The sequence below is a fragment of the Microtus pennsylvanicus genome, chromosome 11 (assembly GCF_037038515.1).
Source record: "Microtus pennsylvanicus isolate mMicPen1 chromosome 11, mMicPen1.hap1, whole genome shotgun sequence".
In the NCBI taxonomy this organism is placed as follows: domain Eukaryota; kingdom Metazoa; phylum Chordata; class Mammalia; order Rodentia; family Cricetidae; genus Microtus; species Microtus pennsylvanicus.
This window is the reverse complement of record NC_134589.1, coordinates 27833669-27858423: the sequence shown is the minus strand read 5'-3', so window position 1 is coordinate 27858423 and position 24755 is coordinate 27833669. Positions and strand designations below refer to the sequence as shown.

Here is a 24755-nt window from a genome sequence, read left to right as displayed (position 1 = left end):
CAAAATAAACCTTTTACTTGCTAGATAATTACATTTTAGTAAAGAAAATACTTTTATTGGGGGCTGGAGAGATGGCTCAGACGTTAAGAGCACTGACTGCTCTTTCAGAGGTCCTGAGTTCAATTCTCAGCAACCACATGGTGGCTCACAGCCATCTGTAATGGTGCCCTCTTCTGGCCAGCAAGCATACAGACAGATTATTTATTTATTATGTATACAGCATTCTGCCTGCCTGTATGCCTGCCCACCAAAAGAGGGCACCAGATCTCATTATAAATGGTTGTGAGCCATCATGTGGGTACTAAAAATTGAACTCAGGACCTTGGGAAGAGCTGTCACTGCTCTTAACCTCTGAGCCATCTCTCCAAGCCTGCTCCCAGGATTTTTATCCTATAATAAAATGTGTGGGGTGCTCGCTTCGGCAGCACATATACTAAAATTGGAACGATACAGAGAAGATTAGCATGGCCCCTGCGCAAGGATGACACGCAAATTCGTGAAGCGTTCCATGTTTTTTTGAATTACCGCACCTCAGGAGTTGCGGCGCCTGTATCTGTGGAGCCGCCGGGGTGAAGAGCCACTGTAGTTTTAGTCGTCCAGGGGAGAGTAGCCGCATTTGGGGTCTCAGATCCCGCCGTTCCTGCATTCCAGGTTGCAGCTTCACGCTTCTCACCAAAGAACATGGAAGAAAATGAAAACAGCCAGTCTCCAACAACAAGCTACCAATATCCCAAAGAAACCAGTAAGGAAGCGCCAAAATTCAGTACAGAATTCAGGAGGAAGTGCGTCTTCTAGGTTTTCCAGGAAAAGCTTCAAACTGGATTATAGACTAGAAGAAGACGTAACTAAGTGGAAGAAAGGAAAAGATGGGAGATTTGTTAATCCGTGGCCAACGTGGAAAAACATCTCTATTCCAGATGTACTTAGGTGGCTGATAATGGAGAAAGACCACAGAGGTGTCCCAGGCTCCAAAGAGGAACTTGACAAAGAGCTCCCAGTGCTTAAGCCGTATTTTATCAGTGACCCTGAAGAAGCCGGGGTGACCGAGGCTGGCTTACGAGTCACGTGGCTGGGCCACGCAACGCTGATGGTGGAGATGGACGAGCTCATTTTCCTCACGGACCCCATGTTCAGCTCCCGCACCTCTCCCTCACAGTACATGGGCCCGAAGCGATTCCGCTTCCGCCGCCCCGTGTACCATAAGTGAGCTCCCCGCAATAGATGCGGTCCTTATCAGTCACAACCACTACGATCGCCTGGACTACGGCTCTGTCCTGGCTCTGAATGAGCGGTTTGGCAGTGACCTGAGATGGTTCGTGCCTCTGGGTCTCCTCGACTGGATGCAGAAATGGGGCTGTGAGAACGTGATTGAGCTGGACTGGTGGGAGGAGAATTGCGTGCCGGGCCACGACAAGGTCACCTTTGTCTTCACGCCTTCCCAACACTGGTGTAAAAGGACCGTCCTGGACGACAACAGGGTCCTGTGGGGCAGCTGGTCTGTGCTGGGGCCTTGGAACCGGTTCTTCTTTGCTGGGGATACTGGCTACTGCCCTGCTTTCAAAGAGATAGGGAAGAGATTTGGGCCCTTCGACCTCGCAGCTATTCCCATTGGAGCATATGAGCCAAGGTGGCTTATGAAATATCAGCATGTTGATCCAGAAGACGCTGTAAGGATTCACATCGGTGGGAATTCACTGGGGAACTTTTGCCTTAGCTGATGAGCACTACTTAGAGCCTCCAGCGAAACTGAAGGACGCTCTAGAGAGATACGGACTTAAGACTGAAGCACGGAGTCAAGATACTTGAATACCGATGGTAAAGCTTTCGACGAGACGTGAAATGGGACTCTCAGGAAAACAAATGAGAAGACTAAGAACTCGCAAATATTACGCCATTTTTCACGTGGAAACAACTTCCGCAAGTGTGTGTTTTGTTTTGCATCCTAACTTGCCAACTGCCAAGACTCACAGAAACTGTGAGAGTACAGGGAGGGTCATTCAAGGAACTGTCCGACGTAGACTTAAAGAAATACCAATGACACAAACATTGCAATATATTATTTCTTTTTTTAGCAAAACACTACATTTTAGTGTAGTAGAATTTCTAAGGTTGTTAAAAATGACATTAAAGTTTCCTTTCTTTTTCTGTGATTCAGGGCTTTCTCAAGAAGAGTGGAGCTTACCTACCTACCTAGACTGTTCAGACACACACCCCTTTCTTTTTCTTTTCTTTTCTTTTTTTGGTTTTTTTTCGAGACAGGGTTTCTCTGTGGTTTTGGAGCCTGTCCTGGAACTAGCTCTTGTAGACCAGGCTGGTCTCGAACTCACAGAGATCCACCTGCCTCTGCCTCCTGAGTGCTGAGATTAAAGGCGTGCGCCACCACCGCCCGGCCACACACCCCTTTCTTATATTCATATGATAAAATGATAATCATGACTTCAAAAAAAATGTGTGGATATTTTTGTTGTTGTCTTTGTTTGTTTGTTTTGTGCTTGTTTGCTTGCTTTTTAAGACAGGGTTTCTTCGTATGCCTTCACTATCTTAGAACTAGTTGTGTAGACTAAGCTGGGCTCGAACTCACAGAGATCTACCTGCCTCTGCCTCCAGAGTGCTGGGATTAAAGGGTGTGTGCCCCACCCAGCTAAAATGTCTTTTTTCATGAATTTAGAACTGTCAGGTGAATGGTTAATACTATCAGTTTAACAGGAAACAGAAATAACCTGGAGGACAAATCTCCCAGCATGCCTGTGAGGTCTCTAGCCTGGGCTAAATAAGGTGTGAAGACTGACCTAGTGCAGGTGGAGGTCCCAGAGTGTATAAAGAGGAGAAAGCTAGCTCAGCGTAAGCATTGCTCTCTCTGCTTCCTGACTGCAGACACAGTGAGCAGCTGCCTCCTGCTGCCGTGTCTCCCCCGCCATGAGGGACTGTGCCCTCCACTCACGAGGCTGAAATAAGCCCTTCCTTCCTCAAGAAGATTTGCCAGGTTTGTTTTTGTGCCAGCAGCGAGAAAAGTTACTACGACACTAAGATAGGAATATACGAGCCAGGCTGGCGGTGCACGCTTCTGAACCCTGCACTCAGGAGACAGAAGCAGGAAGCCAGGCTGGCGGTGCACGCTTCTGAACCCTGCACTCGGGAGACAGAAGCAGGAAGGATCTCTAGGAGTATGAGGCCAGCCTGATCTACACAGCAAGTTCCAGGGCAACAACAGCTCCAGAGTGCAGCAGTGTCTCAAAAACAAGGTTTAAGATGCGACCCGCATACACAGCGGAGCGAATAGTTAAGACAAGTGCAGAGGCTCTCGGCCGCCAAGCCTGATGATTCCAGCTGGATCCGAGAGCCACATGAAGGGAGGAGTGATACTTTAAAAATTAAGAAAAACTAAGTCATATAAAACGATCACAGCCTAAAAGCCTTTCTGGCACAGATGTCTGTCTCACTTGGATGATGAGCCTCTGATTTAATTTGGGACATTTTCAGAGAGATCCTTTGATTGTAATAATCTTGGAAGACCTCAGAAAAAGAGTTTTCTAAGTAAAAAAAAAAAAAGCAATAGCAATGACATCTTGGTGAGGAGGTAGAAAGTTTGGATCCCCTCCCAACGTCAGTGACAAAGCAGAGTGGCTGTTACTTTGAAAACAGTTTGGCAGCTCCTGAAAACATTAAACATAGGGGCGGTTTTGAACCAAATGCAATTTCTACGTATATATAATGTGTGTATGCGCACACACACACACACACACACATCAAAAAGACACTAGTCTGTCCAAAATCTTGTTGGTCATGGTGTGCACACCTGTGATCCCAACACTTGAGATGCAGGAGCAGGAGGATCTCTGTGAGTTTGAGTCCAGCCTGGTCCACAGAGTGAGTTCCAGGACAAGCAGAGATACATAGTGATACCTTGTCTTAAAAAAAGAGGGGGAGGGCTGGAGAGATGGCTCAGAGGTTAAGAGCATTGCCTGCTCTTCCAAAGGTCCTGAGTTCAATTCCCAGCAAACACATGGTGGCTCACAACCACCTGTAATGAGGTCTGGCGCCCTCTTCTGGCCTGCAGGCATACACACAGACAGAATATTGTATACATAATGAATAAATACTTTTTAAAAAGGCGAAAACAAAATAAGCACAACATAGCAGCTATCTAAAGAGTCATTGTAGCTCGAGTAAACATCAGAATGAAATAGTCGTCCTCGCTGTATCCAGGGTAAACATCAGAACAGCTGGTTTCTAGGAGCACTTAGACCTTGAAGAAATTATCGTAGAAAACAGTGGTTGTTCTCTGTTATCCGGAGAGTCGTTGCTGAAGGAGCTCTACAGTCTATGCGTGGTTTTGATCACTGGACGATCCTGGCACACTTGGCGCAACTTACATTATTGGGCTGCAAACAGTACGCAACAAGGACTGAAGCTGCAGGGTGTGATGTCTTCCTTCTCAAAGGATACAGATGAGATCGGGGCTTTGGTATGAGGAACTTGTTTCACTCCAAAACCAGCTTCTGTGTAACAATCAATAACTACTCCTTTGCACAGCTGTTTGGGGCTCAGTTCGTCCAGGGAGGAACTGTTCCTCCCTGCTGACGGAACCTGAATTGCACGTTGGAGTGACCCTCTTTCTTTGATCACCCCATGAAACACAGAGCACCTGATACCAAAATTTTGTGCAAGGCTGTGGCAGCATTGACCATCATCGCTCAAAATGGAACCAAAACAAATGTCCATCAATTTATAGGAAGAAAATACTGATCCAAACTGTAGCGGGGATGAGCCTTGAAAACACTTACGCAGAGTAAGGAGTCAGACACAGAACATTACTTATCACTCCAGTGACAGGAAGTGTCCAGAACAGACAAATCCATAGGTCCAGAGAGTAGATGACATGTTATTAGGATGAGGAAGGGAAATGACACGTGACAGGTAATAAAGAATAAACACGGGGTATTATTTCAGAGTGATGAGACAAGATCTCAGGTAATGTTGCACAATGCCGTCCATGCATTAGGGAAAAAATACTTTTAAATGGGTCAGTATGGGCTGGAGGGCTAGCTCAGTGGTAGAGAGCTAGCCCAACATGCCTGTGACTCCAAGTTTGATCCCTGACACTGCAAAATACATCAAGCAAATTTCATGGTGTAAAAATCACCTTAGAAAAAATTTTTTGAAGACAGTGCTGGCTGTCCTGAAACTAAGTAGACTAGGCTGGCCTCAAACTCACAGAGATCTGCCTGCCTCTACCTCTGTTGGAATTAAAAGGGTGTGCCACCATACCCTGATAAGAATTTTGTTCTTGCAGAGGACCGAAGACCTAAGTTCAGTCTCCAGAGTGGCTCACAACTACCTGTAACTCTAGCTCCAAGGGATCTGATGCCTCTGGCCTCTGTGGACCCTACAGTCCCATGCACAGATGAACACAAATACACACACACACACACACACACACACACAAACACACACACACACAGAGTCAAAATTAAAACAAGCTTTAAAAATATGTGTGTGTGCTTCCATGTGCATGCAGGGAGACAGAAGAGGATACTAGAGTGTTCTCTTGTCCTTTCGTCTCTGCTTACTCCTTTGGGATAGGATCTTTCCCTGAACCTGGGTCTCACTTGTAGGCCGACTTTTCTGTCCCACCAGCTGCTCCCCAAATAACCAAAGACTGGATATTAATTATAAATGCTAGGCCGATAGCTTAGGCATGTCTGCAGCCAGCTCTTACAACTTAAATTAACCCGTTTCTATCCGTCTATGTGCTGCCCTGAGGCTTGTTCACCTCATCTGTAAACTTCCCACGTTGCTTCTTCTGTGTCCGGCTCAAGACTCCTCAGGCTGCATCCATGTTTGTGTGACAACACCTCTGTGGGACTGTGTTGAGGGCAAGCATCAAGCGGAAGGGCATTGGCCACAACAAAATGTTCACCTCAGAGCAGTCAGGGAGCCTCGATGAAAGGAGTGGCCCAGGAGAGACCGACCCTTCCCTCCCCTCCCCTGGGGATCCACTTCCTCCAACTAGGCCTAACCTCCTAGTTAGCATTCTTAAAACCCAGTAAGCTCTCTACAGCACCACCAGCTGGGAGACTTCAAACCCTAAACCAACAAGCTTGTGTTTTATTGAGCCAGTAGTTGAGTTTTTCCCCTGTACTGTTTATCAGATAAGAAACTGTGTTGGGGGCTGGAGAGATGGCTCAGAGGTTAAGAGCATTGCCTGCTCTTCCAGAGGTCCCGAGTTCAATTCCCAGCAACCACATGGTGGCTCACAACCATCTGTACTGAGATCTGGCGCCCTCCTCTGGTGAGAGGGCATACATCGAGGCAGAATGTTATGTACATAATAAATAAATAAATCTTAAAAAAAATAAAATAAAAAAAATAAAAAGAAACTGTGTTGGTCTCAGACTCACCGGAGGCTTTTGGGGTTCTGTGGTTCCACACCACTGGACCTTTTAGGATCACCAGTACTCCCCAGCTATCTTTCCCACACCGCTCGGGAATGCAGAAGCTGCTATGAGGCTGCTTACCAAACTACTTGCCTCCACATCTCCTTCCTCAGTCATTAAAAACCTTTCCCCCAAAACACTGTGTACCTTAGCTTAAACAACAGAACCAACTGGAGGCATAGCTCAGTTGGTAGGGTGCTCGTCTGGCATGCACAAAGCCCTGAGGTTCACTCCCCAATATCACATAACTCAGGTGTGGTGGTGCGTTCCCATGAGCCCAGCACTTGGTGGGGGGTTCATAAATTCAAGGTCATTCTCATCTACCATCTAGGGAGTAGGAGGCCAGCCTGGGATACATTAGACCTTGTCTCTAAGTAAATAATAAAGACAGGAATGTTAACAAACAGCTTCCAGTGGCGGAACCCAAGGTGTGGGGAAACGATCTTGAAGTTATTGCTCATATGAGCATGGTGTGTGGGGACGGGGACGTGTGGGTACCACAGTGGGTGCATAGAGCTTCCAGGGATGGAGCTCAGGTTGCAGGCTTTCACAGCAAGCACCCACTGCTAAAGCCACCTTGCTGCCCCAGCTGAGTTTAATTGTGCGTGCATGCGTGTGTGTGTTTGTGTGCCTGCATGTGTGTGCCTGTGGCTGCACAAGCTGCCTGATCTCTGTTCCCCAAAAGACATTGTCCTTATTATAAACTCTATGCTAACTAGCCTTCCCTTGGCTGGCGGCGGGGTCAGGAGAGCACTGTCTGCCTTCAAAGGTTGATTGGTACGAGCATCCCTGAAAACCCTGTGTGGAGCCAGGTGGTGATGGAGCACACTTTTAATCCCAGCACTCAGGAGGCAGAGGCAGGTGGATCTCTGAGTTCGAGGCCAGCCTGGTCTACAGAACAAGTTCCAGGACAACACAGAAAAACCCTGTCTCAGGAAAAAGGAAAAGGAAAGAGACCAGCATGAAAAAAAAAAAAAAAGGCAGTCACTATCTGCGCTCTGCCCAAATGCATGTGAAGACCCATGAAAGAATGAGCTGGGAGTATAGCTCAGTGGTAAAGCCTGCACATGGAGATCAGGGGTGACACTGAGGAGTTGGTTTTCTCCTTCCATTCTCCATTCTTTTTTTTTTTTTTTTTGCTTTTTTGAGACAGGGTTTCTCTGTGGTTTTGGAGCCTGTCCTGGAACTAGCTCTTGTAGACCAGGCTGGTCTCGAACTCACAGAGATCCGCCTGCCTCTGCCTCCCAAGTGCTGGGATTAAAGGCGTGCGCCACCACCGCCCGGCTCTCCTTACTGGGTTCAGGAAATTGAACTCAAGTTGTCAGGCTTAGTGACCCTTTTACCTACTGACCCATCTTACTTGTTCTTAGTACACTTTCCTGGTTTTGTTTCTGTTTTTTCGAGACAGGGTTTCTGTCGCTTTGGAGCTTATCCTGGAACTAGCTCTTGTAGACCAGAGCTGGCCACGAACTCACAGAGATCCACCTGCCTCTGCCTCCTGAGTGCTGGGATGAAAGGTGTGTGCCACCACTGCCTGGCCTTAGTACACTTTTAAATGGATATATATACATATATATATATATATATATATATATATATATATATATATATATGGAAAAACAAAACAAAAAACCTCCCACAACAATGGTTAGGGAAAAAAATGTCAGAAAATAAAATCTATGAAGGGGAATCTAGCTCTCCTGGCTGTGGAAAACACAGTGTAGTCCTCTATAAGTACCAGTAACACCCCAGCATGAGTTAGAGAAGATGAGATACAGGGAAACAGTACAGTGAAGGCGGTCTCAAATCAGGGCCAGTGGCACTGTGATGGGAAGGAAATGGCGCGGCTGGGTGACTCTGCACACACGGGCACTGAGAGGACAAGCCGACACAGCACGTATAGGGACGAGCGGAGGCTTTCCCTCAGTGTGTCAGCTGCAGCTCCTGTCCCCCGAGCCTCTTTCAACAGGTGGGGTGATCCAGGATGCCTGTTTCTGGCTCACCACACCCTGGAAGCCCAGCTGGCCAAAGTACAATTCCATATCCATGCTCAGGTCAGGCAGACCTACTTCCTCCTGTGGGTCACTCCTACCTTCTCCTTTCCTGGGAGGAAGGCATCATCAGCATGGTGGGGAAGGGGGCAACCATGCCACCCAAGTCTATTGCCAGCTTGTGCCTAGCTGGTCACATGACTGTCAAGCATTTCATTTCCTTCGACCTCAGTTTCTTCTTTTGCAACCTGAAGCAATTTGGGTAAATTAGTGATTCTCAACCATGTTGTACATTACAACCAGGACGTTAACCACTGGTTCCAGTGCCCGCAGCACACCCCAGATCACCTAACTCGGACTTCTTGTAGGGTGCCCAACCAGGCAGCCAGTTTCCTGCAGGAGGTGTGTGTTTCATCTAAGACCTCTAGGCTCCTCCGGTGTTTGGAGGCTCACTGGATGGACTGTCCATTTGCCGTCTTCTGTCACAGGAATGTTAACGCCGGTCACGCACACATTTGGCTTCAGTCCATGCTCCTCCTACTTGACAGCCTGCTTTTGAGAGCTCGGGACAGCAGCCTCACTGGGGACTTTGTCCAGCCCCACCCCCCCTTCAGCTAGCCCTGCCCCAGCCCACCTCTTGCCCTTTGATGCTTACAATCAAGAGATCATTTTTACAAACCAGCCTGCCCAGGTATGGCCAGGGGCTTCCAGCTTCTTTCCAGGCATGCATAGCAACCGAGGGAGGAGCTGGGAGAGCAGGGCTGTCCAATCCCGGGAATGGAGGGCTTGATATTTCTATCCCTGATACGGATCCACAAACATTTCCCAAGGAAAGCCTGACTCTGGTGGAGGGTTCTGGGGTGCCTGGTTGGTCCCTGGTACTCAGGCCAGAGCAAAGGGCTCCATTCCCACCCAAGTGTTATTCCCCTGCATTATATCCAGGGATCACAGCCTAGGAAGGGAAACGCTTTGACCTTCAGTCTCTGCCTTCACTTGCAGCATGCTTTATGAGTCACGTGACACACCTGAGCCTGTGCACTTGGCAATAAACACGACCTTGTCCATTTTACAAGGCCAGTGACAGTATATACTATCTTACTACACATACTTGAGACGCTAGGAAACACATTTGGTTGGGAGCTTATACTAACTTGAGAGGGGCCACTCATCTGTCATGGAGGAGCCTGAACAGGACATCAGGGAGACGCTGGCAGGTGAGTGGATCCTGTTTTTGACAGTCCTCCAAGGGAATAGTGGCAGAGGGCGGTGTGCAGAAGGTGGTGGCTAGTTCCTTAAGCAGTGGGCCAGTCGTGAGCAGAGAAACTGGACCCAGGGTTCTCTCCCTCCACCACCAGCAGCATTATCTGAGCACTCCTTTCTTCTAGCCACCCCGTGGGGTAGGGCTTACTAGCCTCATTTTCCTGTAGAATTCAGGCCCCAATTTGTTCCCTCCCAATTAGATTTGGGAAAGTTCCTGAGAGTTATCAGATACACAAACCTAGTGCTCCACTGACAAGCGGTGTCTGAGATGCGCCCCAGCTGCCTGTGCATAGGGTTGAGTCACCTCAATGCTCAGGTTGGAAGAACAGACAAAACCTCGTTAATCCCTTCGTGCTGAGAAAAGGGACATTCATTACTGCTGTGAGAGGAGGGGGCTGTGCTGACCAGGACTGTCTCCTTGCTGGGAGCTATTTGACGCTGCTGTACAACTAGGGCTTGCATTTGGAGACCCAAGGCTTAAGTGTTCTGGGCTGTTGGCCTGAAAGTACTCATTCTAGCTCTCACGCTTTTAGGTACTGTGCTCTGTCTTTACCTGGGCACCACTGCAATTTCCCCTTATTACCACTTGCCTTTTCTACCCTCTTGTAAATACCCATTCATTGTAAATACCCATTCATGGCTTTGGAGTTTCATTGTTGCTCTGTGGTGTTGGGGACTGAACCAATGGCCTCAGGCATGACGGGCAAGTGCTGTACCCCTGAGCAATTTCCTCGGTCCCTCAAGGTGTTTTTTTTTTTTTTTTAAAGACAGGGTTTCCTCGTGTAGCCCTGGCTGTCCTGGAACTCAATTCACTCTGTAGACCAGCCTGGCCTCAAACTCAGAGATCATCCTGCCTCTGCCTCCCAGATTAAAGGTGTGGACCACCACCACTCAATTCCTGCCTCTGCCTCCCAGATTAAAGGTGTGGACCACCACCACTCAATTCCTGCCTCTGCCTCCCAGATTAAAGGTGTGGACCACCACCACTCAATTCCTGCCTCTGCCTCCCAGATTAAAGGTGTGGACCACCACCACTCAATTCTTTCAAGTATTTTTTTGTTTTGTTTTGACAGGGTTTCTCTGTGTAGCCTGAAATCAGGCTGGCCTCGAACTCAGAGATCCACCTGTCTCTAATGAAGATTTTTAATGATTCTCTTTCTGTATGTAGCTGTGCTAGAGACCTGGAAACACAAACATTGCATAGCAAAGCCAGCAGAAACTCACGGGCACAGTTAGTAAGCATTTCTTCCCCAGATCAGGCACCACTTTAAAACACAGAATCAACTTCCTTTCAGGATTTGGCTGGTAGTTAAGAAAAGTTCCTCAAGAGCAAAACCAGGGGCTATGGGATAGCCACAAAAGCCTAAACCCTAAGCCCAATCCTCAGAGCCCACTTACAGGGGTGCTCTGACCTTTTACACATTCTCTGGCATGCCCTACCTGGAAATAAAAAAGCTTTTATTGTTAAGATTAAATTTGATTAGTCGGGCTGGAGAGTTGGCTCAGTGGCTAAGAGCATTGCCTCCTCTTCCAAAGGTCCTGAGTTCAATTCCCGGCAACCACATGGTGGCTCACAACCATCTGTAATGAGGTCTGGTGCTCTCTTCTGGCCTGCAGACATACACACAGACAGAATATTGTATGCATAATAAATAAATAAATATTTAAAAAAAATAAATAAATTTGATTAGTCCTTTTCCTGGCCTTCCTGTGAAAGGGTAGAATAGACTTGGGTGATGATAAGCAGGAAGCGGAGGCTGGAGACTCCTTCTCAGCCTATCTCTTTCCTAACTCTCCCCCAGGTGAAAATGAACAAGGCATGAATGTGAATCCACACTTGTCAACTGATCCATGTAATGGCAAAACTGACACCACCGTGGGTCCAGGTAAGGACCATGTAGGCCTGTGCTTGCCATGTGGTTTACCCAGTGTAGTTCTAGTTCACACTGTTCTTGAGATAGGAAGTTGACAAGATTGACACGCTAGGCCATAGTCCCCAAAATATACTGACTCATCCTAGCTAAGAGATGCCAGAAGAATCACACCCACTGGCCAGCACCTTGTCCAGACTTCCTAGTAACTTCTCAAATGGCCAACTAAGTACCATGACTGCTACACACTGCCAATGCACTAAATACCCATTGCGTATTTTACTTTTATATGCAGGGGTGCTTTTCTGCATGCGTGTCTGTGAACTACATGTGTTCTTGGTGCCTTCAGAGGCCAGAAGCGGGCCCTGGGTCCCCTGGGACTGGAAATACAGACGGTTGTCACCATCATATGGGTCCTCAGGTAGAACAGCCAGTGCTCTTAACTACTGAGGCACTTCTCCAGCCCTCCACTGCATACATAAATCTCTTACTACAGGCTCAAAGTATAGTTCGGGATAAGTGCTTACCCTACATATATTTAATGCTCTGGATTTGATCCTCAACTCCAAGAAAGGAAGAAGCTAAGTGTGAGGTGCATGCCTATAATTTCTAACACTTGGACATCTGAGGTGGGTGAACTTTGAGTTTAAGGTCTGTCTGAGACCCACTTCCAAAGATAAGTAAGAGCTAGAGAGATAGCACAGTAAGCTGTTCTTCTAGGAGCCCAGTATGATTCTTATCTGGCAGCTCACAACTGCCAAGAACTCCAGCTCATGAGGATCTGACAGTCTTTGTGGCCACACATGGCACACACTTAAGTCTTTTTCAAGAAATTAAAATGCCCCCCCCAAGTGACTAGCTGGTATCAACCTCCAAGCTTTCTGTCTGTAGTAGACCTGACATTGGCACACAACTTCAGCCAGTCCAGCACTTAGTCTCAGCTTATAAAGTATCTACAATAGCTCCAAGTCTACTTATCTTCAGGTTTTTAGAATCATCTTTGCTGTGATAACTGATGTAACAATCTCTAAAATGGGTATTTTATCTAAAAATCTATGTTTCAATTTATGGGTGATCAGCGCTGGTGCTTAAAGTAAGAATTCAAAACTCCAAAGAAAATGACTTCATTGAAATTGAACTGCACAGACAAGAGCTGAGTTACCAGAACCTACTTCACGTGAGCTGCTGTGAACTGGGGATCCACCCAGAGCAAGTGGAGAAGATAAGGAAGCTGCCAAACACGCTGCTCAGAAAGGTAGGTCACACACCGCCCAATACACACTCTGTGGGTGAACAATGCTCCGCAGAGCCAATCCTTTAGTTTCTAAGTACCAAGTTCATGGTGGAAACTGCCTAGAGGGCCACTGACTTCTGCTGGTTCCACAAACCTAATTCAGACATTTCTTAAAACACCTGGCAATTGACACCCCAATTTAAGAAACTTCCATTTAGCTCTGTCAATCTCTGCAACCCCGACTGGCTAATAAAACCAGCATTGTCCTCAGACTGGAACATGGCACGCCCTTACCACTTGGGGAAGGCGCATCTTTGTAATCCCTAGAAATGTTTCTTTCAATTTTTTCCCCAGGCTGAAAATGTGTACTTCAAGTTTTAATAGATTTCATTTCTTAGGAATCTTTTTTCACCAGGCAATATTGGCACATGCCTTTAATCCCAGGACTCAGGAGGCAGAGGCAAGAGGATCTGAGTTCAAGTACAGCCTGGTCTGTAAGAGCTAGTTCCAGGACAGGCTCCAAAGCAACGGAGAAACCCTGTCTCGAACTCCTCTCCCTCACAAAAAAAAGGGGGGAAAAAGTCTTTTTCCAGCTGAGTGTAGTGGTGCACACCTTTAATCCCAGCACTTGGGAGTCAGAAGTTGTCAGACAATCTCTGAGGCCAGCCTGGTCTTCACTGAGTTCCAGGACCCCCCCCCCCATGCCTCTGGCAGCTTCATTGATGTACTCTTTGTAAACTATAATTGTCACAGGATAATCATACTTTCCAGATAGCTTTAACATGAAAAATAAATATGAACTAGGCTCGAGGGCACACACCTTGATACTCCCAGCATTTGGGGAAGCAGAGGCAGATGGATCTGAGTTCTAGACCAGCCAGGACTCCAGAGAGAACTTGTCTCAAAAATAAAGTTTTAAAAATAAACCAACTGCTGATGATTCACCATGGAGACAAAGGCCAACCTGAAATGGCCAACGGTAAGCCTTATTCCACTGACGTTACACAGCGTTCTGGAATCACTAAGTCTTTCCCCAACTTTTAGGACAAAGACGTTCAAAGACTACAAGACTTTCAGGAGCTAGAGCTCTTGGTGAAGAGCGGGAAGTATGAGCACACTCGACACACGATGTCACCTCTTACAGAGAGGCCCTGCTACAACAGCGAAGCTGCAACACTGACTTACTAGTTCCAGAAGAGTGGGGTCTGCAGTCATCGCCAACCACGAAGTCTAGACCCACGTGACAATCAGCTGACCATATCTGAACTTTGGAAAATTTCCTCATTTCCAAGCTCTCTGAGCAGGAGCTGTTTACCCACAAGAGGCCAAGTGTATTTTCAAGTGCCACACCCCAATACTGACACTCGACTACTGAGCTGCATATACACCCAGTCTCACTTACCTATGAAGTGGATTTAGGATCTGAGTAAACAATCGGCTTAAGGCTAAGACAGCTCGTGAAAACAGCTTGCATCACTGTAGCTGGTGGCGGCTTCACTGGCTTACCGAAGTACAAGGTTGGTGGTGTTCACATCCCAAGCCAAGAGGATTCTTGGCGTGTTTTAGATGGCTGTCACTTTATAAGCACTCAGCTATGACCTGCCCATACCCGCTCACCCATCCGTCTTTACATAGCCATTTCTCCTCAAATATCAAGTCACCCTGATCCTTGAGTTTAATTAAAACACCAGGGCTCCTTGTGAACCAACACATTCTATTTGTATTCTCAGCTCAGAGAGTTCACTGCTTCCTTATTACCGACTTCCCAGCAGCTGAGATTTGATGTAAGGATTACCCAACAGTCGGAGGAAAATGGCTTATATAGTATGTGATTCATTTCACACTCCTGCACCTGCAATGTGCCCGATATCCAGGTCTCTAATGAAAGGGGCACTGTGAGAATTTGTGTGCTCGAGGTGTCTAGCTCCAAGATTCCGGTAACAGTGATTGTGACTGGACAGGATGGATCCACAAGTGGTAACTCCCGTTTCACTTTCAATAATAAGGAAAATTTAGGCAGAGGCTTGAGGCTAGTTAGGTTAATAGCTAGAAATCACTATCTGTACAACACTGAGAACTGTTTTAAAATAAATTTGTTTAGAAAAAATTTTAATTGATACACAGCAATTACTTAGGAGGGTGATACTATCCTAATGGCAGAACGTATGTAGGTGCTATCCAGTGGCTACAGTAACTAAACCACAAGGCTAATGAGCAAATTCTTACCTGCTCCAAATTAATAAGCACACTTCAGTATGAAACAAAATGGGGGCGGGGGGCACACATGGAGCTCTAATAGCTTCTACTAAAGCTTTAGTAGGAGGTTTTGGACCTCCTGTGTAGCTGAGAAATAACCCTGAACCTCCCACATGCTGGGATTACAGACTCAAAGACCTAAAACAAAACTTGAGAGCTTCAAGAAGTGCACTAAAAGTTTTACTTCATATCTTGAATGTAAAAACAAGAAACAACTCCACCAAATAACTCTCAAACTTTTCTAAGTAAAATGAACCCCACAGCAGAATACCAGACCAAAAGCCCCGAACACATGAGTTACAATAAAATCAACACCCTTGACTCCTAGATGCACACAATCAATCCGCTTATTACAGTGATAGAGACTGGTAAGTAATCACCTCCTTCTGTGCTGTGCTGTGCTCACGGAAGTAGTCCAGGCATAACTCAAGAGCTGCGAGGAGGCAGCAACAAGTAGTAGGTCAGTAGGTGTGCGTGTGAGGACCTGTTCTCCTTGCTCATCTGCTCCATTAAGAGCCTCAGCTTGCCAGGCAGTGGTAGCATACACCTTTCTTTAATCTCAGACCTCAGCCTGGCCTACAGAGTGAATTCTAGGGCAGCCAGGGTTACAAGAAACCCTGTCCTGAAAACTAAAAAGAGCAAATAAATAATAAAATAAATGGTCGCTCCTCGCTTACCTAAAAGGACCCGAGGAGTGTGATGAGGAGGAACGACCGCTAGGAACTAATGCTTGGCTATGTGAACCCTAAGCATCTGTAGGGACTTTTCAAGTCCTAATCACTTTTCTTGAAGAGTAAACATTTTTATTAATACCTCGTGGCACTTAAACCTTCCTTGGAAAGCTTAGGATAGAAAGGCGCATCCATCCCTGGCTGCTATCTAAATGAAAGGAAAGATGTCGCACACCGTGCGCATGTCCTGTAGGTAGTGTAAGTGGGGTGCTGTTCTTAGAACCTAAGCAAGTGGGAAGAAGATTTCCAAGTTCCAAGCTAGCCTGAGCTACACAGTAAGACCATTTAAAGGATAAAAGGGAAAAGTGTGCTTTTAAAATCTTCCATGCACTGAGGTTAATTTAGTATATTTATTAGTAACTACCTATACCAAAAACCTTTCCCACTTAAAAACTTTTATTAAGATATAGCATATACACAAAAGCACACAAACATACAATTCAAAATGAAAAAGAGCTTGTCCAGCTTGAGAAAGACAGTGGCCACTCCTCTGAAAATCCCTTCGCCCTCCAAGGTCATTCTCAAAGCAGCCACTAACTGTGATCTGTATGTCAACCGTTTTCTTTGATTTACCATGTATTTTAACAGCCTGTTTTGACCTTTACCAAAGTGAACCATAATGGGTAGATTCTTCTGTGGCTTGCTTTTTGGGGACATTATTACATCTTGCAATATCCATGGTCATGGTGGAGCCGAAGTTCATGTTCACACCTGTGAATTCCGCAATGGGGGTGTGTCTGTCACACTAGTTATCCGACACAAATGCTGATGGGATCTTCCCAGGGCTTTGTTGGTCTGGGTTTTCTTTTCTTCATTACACAAGATGACATTAAGACATTTGCTCATCCATCTCCTGGCAACATTTAAGAGTTTCTCAAGAATATGTACCTAGGACTGAGTACAGCACACTTAGCTGTACCAAACTGTTTCCAATGTTGCTCCTAAAAAAACCTGTTGACAGACAACTGATCCGTCTGGGATGGCTGAGAAGAAACAGACCAACTATGAAACTCTGAAAATGCATTTTAATAGAAAATCCATAATTCTGACACAATGAAAATGCCATTTACCCTGTTTCAACTAACTTGAACCACTTTTTTAAAAGCAACACACTCAGAGTACTGTATCCTACCTCTCAAAATGTTTCCATATATAGTACCTGAAAAAAGCAAATTCAGAACATATATGATGGACACCATCATATATAAAAACATCTATATTGTATATTCCCCACCTCCTACTTTGCTGCCCCCACCAAGCGCTTGGACGAGGCAACATCAGGAACTCGTTAGAGGAGCAGGCAGTAAGAGTAAAGGAAGACAGAGATTGAACACTTCGGCTGTTGCTTTTAAACCAAGAATAAGCATTACAATTGCAGTTATCAAACAAGTTAAAATGCAGTCATCCTGGGTCCTTTCACAAGCAAATAAAAACCAGTCAAAAAACGCAAGCTTGAAAACCAAGCTTGAAGGAAGTGCTGCCCCACAGACTGTTTCATGCACATACAAGGCAATGGTTAAGCACACACATCACTCATCTACAATGCAGCTATGCATCTTTAGAAACAGAACAGATGTGAACTTAAAAAACTCCCACTGCAAAATTTTCAGTTTGTACATCCCTAGGTTCCATTAGCCACGTTCTTACACCCTGGAATGATCTTTGGCTCTCCTATAACACTAACTGTATTCAAGGTGAGAAATGTTCTAGAGGAAAACATCTCAGCAGAACAACTTAACCGCTCATGATTACAAAGGTACAAAAGTGGTGCTGGGACCTACTGCAGAGGCCATCTGTCTAGTCTGTCTACATCCTACAGGAGTTGTTCGTCTTCCACCCTCTTGAGAGTTTTGAGGCAAAGGACTATTAGTCTGAGAACTACAGAGAAAACACTCATCAGATGTTATGTCTTTCAGAGACACAAGTTAACAGCATAACTGAGACTTGCTTAAGAATACAGAAGAGTAGACATGCTGGCACAGGCACGCACACACACTTCTGCACGTACCCCCACAGACACAGGCACACATGGGACTATGAGTCTTACAGGACATAAATTAACACAGATTGGTTATACTGTTACACTTTCATGAGATAAGAAAATTCCAAAATAAAAAGCACTTTAAAAAAGATTAACTGCTTGCTCCGATTTCAAAATTAGAGTAATTTGATTAAAACTGGCTCTTCAAAAAGACGTGACACATTCACTATACTCTCAAACACATAAACACCAAATGACAGCAACAGCTATTTGGTCTACAAAACATAAATGTTTCTTATAGTAAGTTAGTACCTAGCCTCTATACCAGAAACCTTAAGAGAGCTTTTTCAAATCTTGTATCTGCATCAATAGAACTCAGTGTCCACAGAGGATGTCTTTTTACAAGAGCCCATTTGCTGTATTGCATTTAAATTCACTGTTGAGTCTAGATGAGGCAGAAGAAAGCAATCTGGCATTTTAATACTTGAGCAGATTTCTTACATTATGTTCTTAATACAACAACAATGTCATCAAACTATAAGCTACATAAAGCAGAGCTCAGAACTGGGTGATTCTACGTCTGCCAGACTGTGGTTGACAACTACCTTCATGTCCACCTGCCTCATCTCATACAACTGCAGAGGCAGCTCCCCACCTTCTGCTGCATCTCTAGATCAGCTGGGGAAGCCAGGGAAGGGGACCTCTTATCCCCATGAACATTTCTCATATAGTGTCTCTAAAAGTGGTTGCTTCATGATTCATCAAAGTTCGATAGAGAGTATTTTAGCTAATAAATTCTGTAATGACCCATAATGCACACTAGAAGGAACACAGTGGCACAACAGTGAGAAACGCCCTTACACTGATCAACATGAAGCCATCTGCTCAGTTTCTTTACCTATCAACCGATGCTAGTATTAAAAAACTTTATGTCACAAGGAACTGCTCTGATATATATGTATATATAAACAAATGTACTTGAGGATAACACTTTACAGTCGATGGAGCTAGGTATAAACATGCTACTACTTCCATGTGAAATATCACCTGCTTTGTTTTTCAAATATCCTTGTTATATACACTACACACTCCATACAGAGAAATATATACATTTTTAAATGGATTAAGATTGGGTTAAAAGAAAATTTTGGTATAGAATTTAAAGGAAAATAACTAGCTGAAAGTTTCTGAATGTTTGCCTAGATCATTTCCTAGGCTGACAGAGGAAGACAGTTTGTAAGGTTATTCAGAACCTTTTACTACTAAAGAAACCTCTCATGGGTGTAAAAATATATTCTAGTTCACTGTACACTTTTGCTATTAAAAGCAAATCCAAATTTCTTCATTACCACCCCAAATTGAAGCACCATTAAAACATCAAATGGAAGTTCTATAAAAATTACCCTTCAACAAAACAAGTTAGAAAAACATCCACTAACACTTGTATCAACAGTGTGCCTCTTATTTAAAAACAAGGGACTAGATTGGAGTCAACAGCTTTATTAGAAAAAGAGCAACACTAAAGCCTTTCAATGACACAGACAATCAACTCTGTAACAGAAAGTCAGAGATACTTTATTTTCACGTCTAAATCCAAAGGCTAAGTATAGCAGAAGTGTAAAAATGGAGTCCCACTCAGTCTGCTTCACATGAACACTAACGTTTAATCCTGTTTTCAAAGTCCGAGACTGAAAACTTGCAATTAAACACTGAGCAAGCCACATGTTTAGGGAATATTTCTTAAAAAGTCTTAAAGAAAAAAATATGATACAGGACCTAAGTTTTCAAAGTGGCATATGTGCTAATAACACATGTTCTGAAATCTGGTAGGTCACAACAGTCCTGAATTAATTTTTAAAAATAATAATAATAATAAAAAACAAATAACTAACTGAGCTTTATACTTTTTCTATGCCACTATAGCTTTCTTTCACCTCATTTTAATGTTGATCTTCACTTTATGCCGTTTTCAGTATTCTTCAAAAAATCTTCAACAGTAGTCCTACAATGCAAAATTTGGGGAAAATTGATAATTAGACAGCATATAAAAGGTAAAATTTTACGACTAAGTGCTGGCCCAGTCGCTAACTGCTAACCATGACACGTGTATCTGAAATGTTTTGTTTCTATATCAAGGCATCAACGTGGTTCATAGAGCCATGTGCCTGTGTGTGCTGCCTATGTGTGAATGGTTCACACAGACATACCTACACTGCTTTTCTAAAACAGGAATGCCACCAATATATCATCTAATTGGTACTTCCTTTCATTAGGATTATTTCATCCCACGCCACTAGCCCAAAGATTGAAGTTATTAGTTTTAAGAACATCTATAAAACCTAGCTTTAAACAGTTCTTTAAGAACCCAACCTCATCTGATATCAATCAGTTCTTCGTGTTACTAATCCAAGTGTCTGTTCTTGCTAGATGCTGTTGCTTTCAATGTCTCAGCCAGTGACTATTCCTCTATACTATGGCTGACCGCAAATTCTCCTACACAGTAGGAAACGTTAAACACATACCTCTTAAAGACTTGAGAATTGCACTGAATGTAACAAGGCGGATAATATGAGGTGTTTATTGTATTTAAAATTCTTTAAAGATATCTAATTCTGGGCACCACTGCATCCCTACACACAGTTGAAAAAAAATTCCATTCTGTTAACATGATTTGTAAAATTTCACGCAATACACAAAAACCCCTCTGTGCTTCTTGTAAAGAACAAAAAAGATACACAACAGTTAAGCGTAAAGGTCACAGGCAATAGCATTCAAACACGGATGTGGGTAGAGAAAGGAGTACCTGGCATGAGTACCTGCTTAGTTTGACTGAATCCTTGATTTCTAATTTGGCTTTTCATGGGCCGCTCACAACACCAACGCTGTGTGAGGTATGGTAGTCAGCTGCAATAATTCATAAACCCTACACTTCCATCAATCCAATGCTACTGGCTCTCGAGTTACAGAACAAACTGCATTAGAATGCAAGGCAATAAAGCAAAAAACTAGAAACATCCTTGACAAAGAAATACTAGCAGTTTAATTAAAACAAAGTAGTCCAACATGTGCCTCAGAAATAGTTTTAAGTTTTTACAGCATAAGTCTCTGCCAATGTACCAACACAAGATGGACTTAATACCAAAAAGAAAAAAACAAAAACAGTTCAACCTTTTTATTAAAAAAAAAAAAAAGAAATGACAGCAAAATCCCTAAAAAAAAAGATAATTAACTTTCAATGGTGACTATATTACATACGTGGACAATAATTTCCAAAGAGGCACACTAATGGGGGCACGAGTCTGCTACAAAATAGCTGAGACAAAACAATGTACCTCAAAATGTTTTGCAGGACTACACTGTCTTTTCCTTCAGAAGAGGCTTTTGTATGTCTTCTTACTCGGCTTAGATCCATCTTCATCTGTGCATACTTACGCTGCACTGTCAAACAGTAACAAAAAGCCCTAATCAAAGTGAGAAACAATACACTTACCTCTGTCTGATCTGAGGTCTTATCAGATCAGTTTTAATTGGACTGAGTGTCACCTTCAGATTTAATGTCTTCACTGGTCCCATTGACCTCATTCTTAGTATCACTTTCCTTCGACTCAGTGCTTGTGTCTTCACTTTGTTTCTCTCGACTACTGGACTTCACACTACTTTTTTTATCATCAGATCCCCTCTTTTCTGCCATAAAAGAAGACATTGACCATGGAATTTAGAGTGAAATACAACAAATACATTACTCTTTAATAAGGGAAACAACAGAGGTGAAAGATCCATTTCCCACAGCCTGCAACAAACAGTTTGCAGAATTCGCCAGTGATGCTTGTAGTTTATAGGAAAGGCCTAGAAGGGGCCTGAAAGGAAACAAAAGTAAAATAGCAAATTTCTCAAACTTGTGAAAAGTTGCTAAATTCATCTATTAATTTAAAACTTCAGTAAATTTTCATTCTAGATAAAGAATATACAAAGGCAACGGGAAAGGTATGAAAGACAGTACACAAAGCTGTTAGCATGAGGTTAATTAAGCTACAAGGGCAAAATGGTAACCAGGAAAAAAAAATTAACATTTAATGACATGTCCACCCAGTGATATGTTTTATTAAAAGAATATTCATGATGATTTAAATACTCAAGAGGAGCATACCAAATAAGAAAACGGATCTTAGCTGGGCAGTGGTGGTGGCACACACCTTTAATCCCAGCACTCGGGAGGCAGAGGCAGGTGGATCTCTGTGAGTTTGAGGCCAGCCTGGTTTACTGAGTAAGTTCCAGGACAGGCTCCAAAGCTACACAGAGGAACCCTGTCTTGAAAAGCCTAAACAAACAAACAAACAAACAAACAAACAAACAAACAAATAAGAAAATGGGATCTTAAAAATCCAAGGCCCCAGACCCGTTTTAACTAGCTGTAAAGACACCTAAGAGAGCTTTTTTTTCCCTTAAGAAAAAATTGAAACTTAGTTCAGCTACAAAAACAAGTAGTTTCCAGCCCCCTGCAGCTGTCAAGCCCAGGCTAAGGCGAAGAGGCACACCTGCACTCTGCCCTCCAGTTCTAAGTATTCCTCTAAAAAAGATTCTGCAGAAAATGTTAGACTTGCTCTGTGAAACCAAGAATAATTATTAGTCTAGCAAAGTAGATCATGATGGGAAGATAGCTAAAGAGAGGAACCCTAAATGGACTATTGTTACAGACACTACGAACTCCCTCTCTTAAGCAAAGGAATGTGTATTAGGTCCAACCTTTGTGAAACAAACAGAGCAATGTCTAAGTGGTTAACTGTAAGACTCGCTTCATGCCTGTCTGTCCACTTGTGGGAACTGTGCTCTAACTGACCTTGTGGGAAAGTCCTCCCTTTGTGCCTTATGGGCTTCTCCGGTGCACAGGCAGCTTCAAGGAGGAAGAGTCGTCTTGTTGCCCCGCAGAGGACTAGCAGTCCAAAAATCTTATCTTCTGGCCTATGTAAATATGGTAGATCTTAATAGTCCTAAGGATATCCAAAATGTGTGGTGGATTTGAGTTATGGATTAAATGGGAACTCTCTGAACAAAGAGAGCACCCAGATAGCTGTGTGAGAAATGACCTCTCATTTGTGGAGTTAAACTACTTCTGTTTTGATCATAGCACCTGAGGCAGTGAACAGCCTTACTCACCTGCCATTATCAAATGCTTGCTATTATAGACATCTGACCCCAAAGGCCAGAGGTTGTACTCAGAAGTGTCCAGAACTTTCAAAAGCCAATGGACTCACCACATAACTACTGACAGCATGCCCAAAGAAGATAGGTAGGTCTGATAGCTTTCCTAGTATCCAGTCTTCTTTCTTTTCCCAAGTCTCAACAGCCAACTCAAGAGCTTTACTAAACTCATCTTGTAACAGATCAGTAAATAATTCAGGACATATTTTTGCTTTACCCAGAAATTATACAAATGTGTCTATTTAAGTGGCACAACTGGAAAGAACAACCAATGCAACAATAGAAATATGGGATCAAAAGCCTCACAAAACATAGATGATTAATCTGATCTAAGAGTCACCAGATGACTCAACACCCCTAATTCTTGAAAACTGACACCTCACTCCAAAAACACGCCAAAGCCTTGCTAAAATAAGACAAAAGACCCTCTCCAATAAAGTTAATACCCAATTAACTTTTGAATCGCAGGAACAACTTCTGAATTTAAAATGGCAAACATTAAAGCTTCTAAGAGATGCACCATGTGCTTCTCACTGCAAATGATCAGAGGCATAAAAAAACAAAAAACAAAAAAACCAATTAGTCCTTGTATACTGCTAGTTCTTAACTCAATCTAGGAAAAAAATAGCTATAAAAAGAAAACATGAGTGCTACATACATGATCAGTGTAACTTAACACCACCACAGAACAGACATGCAGAACAGGACAGGATGGACCAGGACTGAGGAAATCAGAAACAGGCCCTTTCTCTCATCTTTAAACCATATAGAGCAAAAACAGACCCCTAATATGAAATCAAAAATGCTAAGATAATCCAAAACAAAAGTAGATTTTAAAAGTAGATCTTGATGATTTAAAAACATTATCTTGAAGTAAAGGCTAAAAGAAATTACTTTTGTGAAAACCAGCCAAAGACAAAATTTATAGTCCTTCAATATCACTAACACAAACCAGCCAACATCAGAGGGGAGTAAAAGCAAGATGGACAGAACATAAAACAGTCACAGCACAGTAAGGGTTCAACTTCTGGGAACACAGCAGTCAAACGCTAGCAGGACCAATGAACAATGCACATAGATTTTGTGAGGCATTACAGAATACTGTAGAGTTAACAATATAGCCAAATAAACAAGGTTAAAAAATCCTACAGCCTAAGCACTCCCAACCCCGACAGATGATAATACAAACTCAGAAGAATCTATAGAAAACCTTCAGGGTTGCCAACTGAGTAATGAGGCGTTAGTAAGATCAGTCTTGGGTGGACTTCCACTCTCACAACCCAGAGCTGGAAAGGAAAGAAACAGCTTGAAATTGAGCTGACTGTTCTGGCGCAGAGCAAAATGGAGATCTGGGCTATAGGCAGCACCTCTCATAATAAACCAACCTTTCTCCTTGGACTTTCTATCTTGTTCTCTGTCCCGACTTTTGCTCCTGTGTTTATATGACTTTCGATCTCGGCTTTTTGACCGTCTTCGATCCCGACTGCGAGATCTATGCTTTCTTTCTGATCTGTCATGGCTTCTGCTTCTCCGTCGATCTCTACTTCTAAATAATTTAAAAAGAAACAACTTTAGCTGACCGTACTAAAAGGGCTCAGAGAAGCATATACCCACCATGAAATAATCTGACTTTATGACAACATAAAAGTAATATGCATCAGCCGGGCGGTGGTGGCGCAGGCCTTTAATCCCAGTACTTGGGAGGAAGAAGCAGGCGGATCTCTGTGAGTTCAAGACCAGCCTGGTCTACAAGAGCTAGTTCCAGGACAGGCTCCAAAACCACAGAGAAACCCTG

At 43.8% G+C, this 24755-nt stretch overlaps 2 protein-coding genes, 1 non-coding gene and 1 pseudogene across 7 annotated transcripts in view; 3 read left to right on the top strand and 1 right to left on the bottom strand.

Moving 5' to 3' along the window:
• The first annotated feature begins 409 nt into the window (after positions 1 to 409).
• Positions 410 to 516, top strand: LOC142832111 (U6 spliceosomal RNA). The gene has a single exon (XR_012907189.1). It is a non-coding gene; the product is annotated as a U6 spliceosomal RNA (small nuclear RNA).
• Positions 517 to 647: 131 nt separating this feature from the next.
• On the top strand, positions 648 to 1838 carry LOC142831848 (N-acyl-phosphatidylethanolamine-hydrolyzing phospholipase D pseudogene; annotated as a pseudogene).
• Positions 1839 to 9487: 7649 nt separating this feature from the next.
• On the top strand, positions 9488 to 14129 carry Ankrd40cl (ANKRD40 C-terminal like). The gene is made up of 4 exons (XM_075991084.1): positions 9488 to 9642; positions 11491 to 11574; positions 12639 to 12814; positions 13838 to 14129. The coding sequence occupies exons 1-4, from the start codon at positions 9603 to 9605 to the stop codon at positions 13979 to 13981; spliced, it is 444 nt and encodes a 147-aa protein (XP_075847199.1). The 5' UTR covers positions 9488 to 9602; the 3' UTR covers positions 13982 to 14129.
• A 5186-nt stretch (positions 14130 to 19315) lies between these two features.
• Luc7l3 (LUC7 like 3 pre-mRNA splicing factor) overlaps positions 19316 to 24755 on the bottom strand; it is a 35661-nt gene continuing 30221 nt past the window's right edge. Inside the window, exons 9-13 of one of the 5 annotated variants that reach the window (XM_075991079.1) lie at positions 24346 to 24506; positions 21305 to 21445; positions 21094 to 21199; positions 20578 to 20643; positions 19316 to 19763 (exon numbers count right to left, since the gene is read on the bottom strand). In XM_075991079.1, coding sequence (XP_075847194.1) covers positions 20619 to 20643; positions 21094 to 21199; positions 21305 to 21445; positions 24346 to 24506 — 433 coding nt within the window. In that variant the 3' untranslated portion in view covers positions 19316 to 19763; positions 20578 to 20618. Of the gene's footprint in view, positions 19764 to 20577; positions 20644 to 20940; positions 21200 to 21251; positions 21446 to 22598; positions 22721 to 24345; positions 24507 to 24755 lie in introns of those variants that run through there. The other 4 variants (XM_075991078.1, XM_075991080.1, XM_075991077.1 and 1 more) reach the window with 4 other exon arrangements.